Genomic DNA, 9505 nt, shown 5'->3' with positions numbered 1-9505 from the left:
TTGATAATGTTTTTATTCCTTGTAGATAAACAAACAAGAAATGGAACAAAAGTTATCAGTGAGCAATGGGTATGTGAGCAGACAGGAAAAACAGCCAAGCAAGGTAAATTTGGGCAGAATTTGGGCAGGTGAGATTGGAGAAAAATTCAGCAAGAGGAAAAAGAAAAGAAAAGAAAAGAAAAGAAAAAAGAATTAGAGTGGAGTTATGGGGGACATTATGAACGGTGACGGATCGCCCTATTGAAAGTAGCTTCGACATTTCAGTGGCTTCCAGGTGGCCTCATCAAAGGTTTTCTTTTCAGATGTATGCCTTGAGCACTGAGGGTGCAATATCACCAGCCAAACAAGGAAACTTGATGAGTGGAAATGGCACTGGACTTCCTTCCAAAATGAAAACCTTACGGTCAAATCATTTTGCTGCCAGGAACAACAACACGATCCTCTTACATTATTAAAGATCACATTCATTTTCTGCAACTGCCACCAGTGGCTTGCACACATCACTGCATGTGGCCTCTGGTTCCACATTCTAACATGGAAAATATGGACAGGGAGATCCAGAGGTTGCTTTGATGGGTGAATGCTAAAAGCAGCGAAGATGTGTTGCATTGCCCCTTAAATTTGGCCAACAAAGGTCCGTCTGATAATGTCACCACACATGCAGCTAATCAAAAGTGTGATCAACATTCATAAAGGAAGGTTGGCATACTCTCGCTGTGCTCGGAGCAGAAGCAACTGCCTATTGGATTCATTCGACCATGTTCCCTGCATGACTGCACCTAATCTTTTCAGGATAAACGCAGAGGGGAGGGTAAGCAAAGGGCTCTGCAGGAGAAGGGCAGCTTCTAAGGCCTAACAAAAGGCAAGTTACCAATGGAGGGCTTCACATTGAGAGGATTTCTATGCCTAAATGTCAACACTGGTCACCAAGAGGGACAGGGAGGAGGAAATACAGCGTACGGTAAACAATTTTAGGCTTGGCAAAATAAGAATGTCAGACATAGATTTTATTTCTTGTCTTAAAAAGGACATCAAAATCTCCAATGTATTTGATAAAAAAATGAATAAATACATGAAACAGCATTTCAATAAACTCGGGCTGTTTGGCTAAGAGATCAACTTGTGTCTGTGGTGAAGAAAAATTGCTATCTTCGGGAGAATGCAAAAAGAAGAAACGTTTTTATCCCCTTAATTCATCAGGGCATGCTCCATTTAAGCAGCATTGATGAGCAGCGAACAAGACCAGAAGTTGAGTGGAGCACTTCTTCAAGAAAAGCAGACAATGGCAGAAAAATGCTCAACTAATGGCAGCACCAAAGGAATAAAAATGGAGAAAAGTGGTTAAGATGGGTTTGTTTGGCCCGAATGTAAATGTCTTGAATCCCTGAAAGATGAACTTGTAAGCTCATGCAGAAAATTGACTCGAAAGAAATGTAGCCCGATCCTTTAATCTGAAAATGTAATCATTCCATTTTCCACTTTCTCTGCAGCAAGTTTTACCAGGATGAGTATTTGTCAGTGGAAATCATTGATAGAAACTCAAAGGCGGCAAGCTCATATTTAATCCGTCGAGTCTGTGCACAATTCCCAACATGACTAAATGAACTGTCACTCTGTTGTTGTGCAACAATGAGGACGACGTCTTTCAGAGGGACATTAAGATGGGTGTCCAGCCTGGTAGATTTTAAATATTCCACCATGCCATTCTATAAGAGTAGGCCATTGTGTGTTGTTTTCGTGACTAAATTTAAAGTTCCTACTCTAATCGAATCAGGGGTACTGCACCAGCTACATAGCCTTGCATTAGTAATGACGTTCCCAGCAGAATGAATTTGTTATCCCCACGCTTCTTGAAAACAATTCGGGGAGATATTGTAATTGGCTCTATCTGTCCGTCTGCCATCTCCATCTAAACGGTTGGGCAGAAATTCACTAAACATGGTCGTTATGATCACCACATGGCACAAAGGTGCAAGAGCAGTATCATTTTGGCTTAGCCCCCTCAGGCAGGATCAAAAGGTCAAATACCGAAAAATGCAATTACGGGCACATTTTTAATGCAACATTGTATGAGCAACCAACATTGGAGGACACATGAAATATGTATTTTTTATTTGACTCCAGGTTCATGGTGGGGACTAAGGTCACAGGGGTCAAAATGGGAAAATCATTTTTAACTCTAAGTTTGATATTGGGCCATCCTTGGTGGAACTATTTGCCATCTTTCAACTTTCCTTTATGTGGGAAGCATGGGGATTGGTGATGGCGTGCAATCGACTTCGCTCTAGTATTCAGTTGTAAAGCAGATGGGTCATATGTGCACGCACAAAAGAGATGGCGAGTGGAAAGTCGATTTCAATGTTGAGTCTAACAAGGAGTGACTCTTTCTTTGGTCTATCATGATGCTGCAGAGGTAACAGACTTACCTAAAGGTGTAAAGTCCGGGTTTGATATTCAACCAAACTATGAACTGTCAGACTGATGCTTCCTTCGCAGACAAGATATTGCATCGAAATATGCACCATCCATCAGATTTGTTGTTAAGCTGGGAACTCGACTGCTTGCACTGGTTGTTGGTAAGTAACAAAGATCCCATGTTGTCTTTTGCAATAAAAGTAGGCAATTGTCACAAGAACCCTGGCTAACTTCTAAATCCCTACTCTACAACCTGTTCTTGAAAGTCCAATGCTTGAGTTTGGTCTCTGGCACCAAACTACCCCTTAATCCTCCCACCATCCCCCCCCCCTCCACCCCCCCCCACAAGAATGACATTGACATGCAAAGGAGTACCCCACTCATTCGTGACAAACCAACATTTTATGCCGATGGGCTTTAGCAGAGCTTGAACCACGGCCAGAATAACTAACAACAACATGGTTGGCTTATCCATGTCCTGGCCCACCAACAAAATAGCCTGATTATTATACACTTTCTTCACCTTATCTTTTCATCTGTATGGTTAATCTTTAAATATTATGGGAATGGTGAAACCTTTTTCCTTTCTACAAGTCATATTTGTACCTTTATTTCTTTCTTTGTCAGTAAAGTTTTTGTGGATTACACTCCTTTCCATGCCATTCTGGTCCTGCACGCAGTCATAAGCTGCAGAGAAGGACTTGTTTGGTTAAAAAGCTTTTGATCATCTGTTGTTCTTGCTGATTAGCACTCAAACCAAAAGAGTAATGCCCAAGAATGGTGTGAAAGGAAACTTTTGCAAATGCATGCAATCAGGACATTTTGCCCCATTTGGGTATTGGTACGTGATAATGGCCTGTGGAAACCTCTGTCATGTTTCAAGTTAAACAACAAATGTGAGCATGTTTGCACCATCTCAAGACTTAATGAAACAAAAATGTGATGAAAGAATGAATAGATGAATCAAATAAATGATAATTGCCAAATCTGCATAAAACTACCCTATCTTTGCTTTAATCTATAATAAATAAAAGAGAAAATGTGCGTGTGTGTGTGTGTGCGTGTGTGTGCGTGTGTGTGTGTGTGTGTGTGTGTGTGTGTGTGTGCATGTGTGTGTCTCCATAACTCCAAAACCATGAAGCCGAGTGGCCAGAAACTTTGCATGCATAGTTGGGGAACTCCAGGGGAGTGCATGAATGAAAACTAGATATTTGAGTAAATTTAAACACTCCTTTTGAAGATAATTAACAGGATGCTCATCATTAAAAAACAAAAACAAAAAAAGCCTTACCAAGATGGCGGTGTGCCATCTTGGTCAGCCCATTGTCACCTCACAGGGGTCTCAAGCCACCATTTTGTTTCAGCCTGCTTAACAATGCCTTGACTTGGAACAGGCTGCAAAGGTTTCTGTATGATAAAATGCTCAAAATTTATTTTTTCACATTCCTCACTCATATCATCAAATGCCTGATTTTCGTACCAACGAATTGCTGTATATACATCATTTTTGTAGGTGCTATAATTTTCATATTAAGAGCTTGGAGAGATCTTATGCATAACATGATGCAATTTTCCAAGAAGGCTTCTCATGGACGAATAAAACATAATCAAAATCTGTCTTTGGATTTGAGGATCGGAGATTGTGGACCAATTAAGTGTCGAAATCTGGAGTGAAATCAACGTGTGTGCGTGCGTGCGTGTGGAGTTATGGATTGTTGTCAACATTCATTCTGAGCGTTATTGAATGAAATTGTTTTTTTTTGGATTGAATGAAATTGAATGAGATTCACCATTATTATAAATGAAGAAGAATATGAAGGAGGAAGAGTTTTTTGTTTTAATGTAAATTGAAACTGGCCCATCTATCTCACCTTACTCAACTATATCGTACTGTTTGCAGATTGGGCTTGGTTAGTGGTGTCCTCTGGAGGACAACTGTTGGTGGCCAGACGGACGCAAGCAGGCAGGCAGGCAAGGATGGACAGACGCAATGCAGGCAGGGACGGATGGATACAGGCACGCCGACACCGAGCTTCTTATATTGTATAAAAGATTCCAATAATATTTTAATTCATTTACTCTGAAAAATTTCCACTCAATTTTTTTTATGTCAGAAACTCATTCCCCTTTAAACACATTAAGGCAATGGTATGTTGAAGTCCAATGTATATTATTTCGATTTGAACAAATGTTTTCCAGGAATTCTTCAATGAAGTAAATAGGGAAGTGCCTACATTTAGATATATGTGTGTGTACATATGCGTGGGTGTGGTCATAAAGCACAGCATAACATAACATTTTCTTTGCTAACTCCCCCTCCGCGCTCGCTCGCTCGCACTCTCTCTCGCACTCTCCCCCCTCCTCCTCGCTCCCACAGCCACCAAATAAAGTGCAGTAATCTCTCATTATGTCTCTCCACTCTCTCCCCCCCTCTCTTTCCATCTCATCCCACCCCCTCTTCCTCTCCACATCTCACCCCCTCTCTCTCCACATCTCACCACCCCTCTCTCTCAGTCTCCCCTCTCTCTTTTTTCTCCCCTCTCTCTCTCTCTCCGTCTCCCCCTCTCTGTTTCTCCCCCTCTCTATGTATCTGTCTCGCCCCCCCTCTCTCTTTCTCTCTGTCTCCCCTCTTCTCTTTCTCTCTCTCTCCCCCCCCCCTCTCTCTCTCTCCCCCCCTTTCTCTCTCTCCCCCTCTCTCTCTCTCTCCCCCTCTCTCCCCCTCTCTCTCTCTCTCTCCCCCTCTCTCTTTCTCTCTCCCTCTCTCTTTCTCCCTCCCTCTCTCTCTCCCCCCTCTCTCTCTCTCCCTCTCTCTTTCTCCCTCCCTCTCTCCCACCTCTCTCTTTCTCCCTCCCTCTCTCTCTCCCACCTCTCTCTCTCCCCTCTCTCTCTCTCCCCCCTCTCTCTCTCCCCTCTCTTTCTCCCTCCCTCTCTCTCTGTCACCCCTCTCCCACCCGTTTTTCTCTCTCCCCCCACCCCTGCTCTCTTAGTTTTCCCACCAGCGAAGCGATGGTTGTTATTTGCTTGTCCAGAATCAATATATTTTTAAGTCTGCAAGAATAATTTTAACGATTCAAAAATACTCACTGGAGTTGTTTGTTTGTTTTCAGTCTGGAGTGTCAATTGCTAAGTTTCTAGTCGAGCCTTGAATCACTAAATCAAGTCCTAATATCCTGGTAGCGACCAAAGCAAAAGTTAGTGCCAGCCTACTGGCAATTGTTAGCATCTTAATTCCAACGACTCATTGCTCAACTCAGCACTTCAATCTTCCCTTCATTTACTGTTTGTTTGCTGACCTTTCAGAGTAAGGTGCATATGCTCAAGTGCATCTGCGGTCTCATCTCCAGTCTGCGTGGCTTGCAAGAATCTCTCAGTATGATGCATCCAAAGAGAGCAAGTGAATCCATAGATGCTGGAGGCCAGCTAAAAATCAGTGCAAGGAGAACGTACATGTTTTCATCGAGGTAAATGAATACGAAACATTGGTAAATGATTGTAGATGCTGCAGAGCAGAAGTGCATTTGGTATCCCACATAGAAGTGGATTTGGTAGTGGGGGAAAGCAAACAGGGAAACGAAAGAAGTGGGTAGAAAGATCAGAAGCAGGCAGGGAAAGGATTTCCATGAGCAAGGAAGTAGGAGTGTGTGTGTGTGTGTGTGTGTGTGTGTGTGTGTGTGTGTGTGTGTGTGTGTGTGTGTGTGTGTGTGTGTGTGTGTGTGTGTGTGTGTGTGTGTGTGTGTGTGTGTGTTGGCCCATAAAAGGAGGAATGGATAGAGAAAGAGGCACAAGCTCGGTTAAGTGGGAGGGCAAATATGTGGGTAGACAGAGCATGAATGCAGGAAAGCAGTGAACACATGTGAGCAGCTGGCATATTCAGTCATGTTCCCCAACCCATGTGAACAAAGCGCAGGGAGCAGCAGTTTAACATGAAGCACAAGCATGGCCAAATTGGAAAGGTGCCCCCAAAAAGCATTACTTTGACAGGATTTCAGATTATCATTAATATGACGTCTGAGCCGAATTTTGATAAAATGACAAAACTAGTGCATAAACAACTTATTTTTTAAAATTACAATCAAAAATAATGTCAAATACTATTCTTTCAAAGAAGTGTTGCAGTTTAAGGTTGAGAAGACATCAAAGAGTGCTACAACATGAGAGCGGAATCACTGACCTCGACAAAGAGGTGGCGATCATTGGCAAGACGTTTTGTCGCGAGTGTCTTGGTGACGTGATGCAGAGTGAGTAGAGCTCGATGCTGTGCCAAACCGTGGCCTGCTCGCACACCATTAAGCAGGCAGGGAATCAGCTCAGGCCACTGTCGTGGGTAGTCCAATCGTGCTACCTTGGCAATGAGAACAGCTACCTGCGTTGCTACCTTTCACACATCAAACATGCAGAGAAAACTGGCATTTGCATTTGTTGAGGCTCAGAGAAAGGCCAAACAGGACATAACATAATATATCAACGAGCTATGTAGAAAAGTAATTATCGTGTGATTGGCAATTTATAATAAACAGGTAACAAATCAATAAAATACATTACAAAAAAAACACGTAAAAGGATGTAGTTTATAAACAAGGTAGGGATGGTCACAAAAAAATTATTAGGAGAAACCATCCCTACATCTTTCTTTAAATAATGATCATTCCTTGTCCACCCCTGCATTAATTTGCCAATGATAGTGTATGTTGGTTGTTTCCATGTATGAATTTGACCAGTGAAATATGAATCTGTTAATGCACACATTCCTGCACTCGGCATTGGTGTTTGTGGTGATTCAGAACCCAAATCGAGAGAGATTTATGGTATCATTTGCAGGCACAACCATTATTCAAAGAAAGCTGTCGGGATGGTTTCACGTTATGACCTCCATCACTGAAGGTGGATTGAGGCTATGTTTTCACGTCTGTTTGTCTGCCTGTCTGTCTGTTTGTCTGTGAGCCGCATATCACAAAAAGTTATGAACAGATTCGGACGAAACTTGGTGGACGAGTTGGGTGTGTGACAAGGAACAATTGATTTGATTCGGTGAGGATCTGGATCCTAGACATTTTTAAAGGTGATTCTTCACCATTGAGTGATGAGGCCAAAAACTATATACAGCATGATATCTCAAAAATGTATGGAGAGATTTGGATGAAATTTGGTGGAGAGGTTGGGTGTGTGACAAGGACGAATTGAACAGTTTTGTTTGACATCCAGATGCAAATCCAGCCTATGAGTGCAGGGATACAAAACGTAAACCGTTTAGCTTGATGGAGGTATGTACTGTACCGAGTGTAGTTTTAGTAATTTATTGTGACCATCCATACATTGTCTACATACTTTTAGTTCCAAATTCCAAATTTACCAAATTTCCTTAATCCCTTTGTCTTAAAAAAAAAGAGTTTTTTAGAACTCGTTTCTGTATTGTTTAAAGTAATTTACATGCAGGAGAATTTTATTTTGATTTCACGATAAAATAATTTGCCATTGAAACTGTCGGTTGAACATGAACAGAGAAATACAAAGGATGGGAACACTGAACAGTAGTCAGACATAAAAATGGTTTTCCGTTGTAAGACTGCAAGTAATATTCCACCACTAATCACACCAATATAGGTGTGATTGGTCCTTCACCAATTGTGTTTCTGCAGGCCCGCCCCCACCAGGCTGATGGGCAGGCGCTGTCCCACCCACCCCTCTTGGCCCTGCATTGCCCAACATGTAGGGATGACATTCTCACTGTAAAATGCAGTAAATTTGTGTTTAATTCAGGTACAGAGCTGAAACCAATTTTGAGTTTGCACGTCTTAACAGAAGGCTGGCAGGATGGCCTAGAGGTATGCACACCTGCCTCTAAGCTGTCTAACCTGGGTTCGAATCTTGACCCAGCTATAAACTGTCATCCCGGTGTTTCACAGGCAGGGCGATTCATCAATGTGTGTGCCGTCCCTTGGATGGCTGTTAAACAGGTGTCCCGTCTGCCAGCATTCGTTGGTGAATGTTAAAGATCCCATGGTGTCCTTCGTGAAGAGTAGACAAACCATCGTTGGTACCATGAACAAATTCCAAATTCCTGCCCTAATTAGTCAAATGTCAGGCCTGGCCAGCCAGTTCATGAAGACTCGGGCCAAGCTTCCCCCGGGCGACCCCACAATGTTGGATAATAGTGGCCGTTAAAGAAGAAGATGATGTCTTAACAGAAGAAGAATCAGAAGAGGAAGAAGAAGAATAAATAAAAAATGACCGTTTTTACAGCCATTTTTCCCTGCTGTGCAGGGGTTTGGCTTTTTCTTGAGGCAATGTTTTATGGCCGGATGCCCTTCCTGACGCCAACCCTGGTCGCCTCTTATGACACACCGGGATATGGTACACCTATTCGAACCGGGGCATACACCGGGACCAGTATACTGGTACTCACTTCGCCGACCTCAGATGGATGACAGGCTGAGTCAACCCCCTGGTGTTAATTCAGCAGCTAACAGGGCTTGAACTCAGGACCCTGGGATCCCAAGCCGCCACCCTAACCACTAAGCCAACACCAGGCTAAGAGGAAGAAGAAGGATAATTATAAACGGGCTGTTTTGGGTCTGTCAGTTTTGTCAGAGTCTCAGTGACGCTGTCAGAGTTTCATATATGTGTTTGTTGGATGTGAAATCCCCTACAAACAGTTGACTGGTAGGTCGGTAGTTTACTGTATATGCTTACAATCTTGTATATTGCTGTATTTTTTTGAGGATTTGTGTTGTATTAAACTTATGTAGTGTCCACTATCCACACCATCCCTACATAGGAAGTCCTATCAACTTCCTGATCATAGAATCCAATATAATTTTCCATTCCAATAAAGGGAATCAATTATGTCCTGACTCGAGCCTCCCTCCCTACTTTGGAGGTTTCAACCAAGTTTGTCTTGTCAGGACCAAGTAATGACCATAAACTAGACTCAAGGTTTAATTGCTCAGGTAATTTGCCACTTTGTCAACAAGAACTAAAACATCTCCACAACAATTATTCGAGAATGCCAGATAGCATAAGCCAAAGTAAAAAGGTGTAAAAACTATATATATATATATATATATATATATATATATATATATATATATTT

At 42.3% G+C, this 9505-nt stretch overlaps 1 protein-coding gene across 4 annotated transcripts in view; it reads right to left on the bottom strand.

Annotated features, from left to right (window-relative positions):
- Positions 1 to 9505, bottom strand: part of IPO11 (importin 11) — a 204635-nt gene that overhangs the window by 127591 nt on the left and 67539 nt on the right. For all 4 annotated transcript variants that reach the window (XM_085847233.1, XM_085847237.1, XM_085847235.1 and 1 more), the window contains 2 exons: positions 6587 to 6790; positions 5709 to 5835 (listed from right to left, as the gene is read on the bottom strand). In XM_085847233.1, coding sequence (XP_085703359.1) covers positions 5709 to 5835; positions 6587 to 6790 — 331 coding nt within the window. The remainder of the gene's footprint in view (positions 1 to 5708; positions 5836 to 6586; positions 6791 to 9505) is intronic.

This window comes from Eptatretus burgeri, chromosome 11 (genome assembly GCF_056783735.1).
Source record: "Eptatretus burgeri isolate ZD-2024b chromosome 11, Ebu_testis_v1, whole genome shotgun sequence".
NCBI classification, from domain to species: domain Eukaryota; kingdom Metazoa; phylum Chordata; class Myxini; order Myxiniformes; family Myxinidae; genus Eptatretus; species Eptatretus burgeri.
This window is presented reverse-complemented; position numbering and strand designations above follow the sequence as displayed.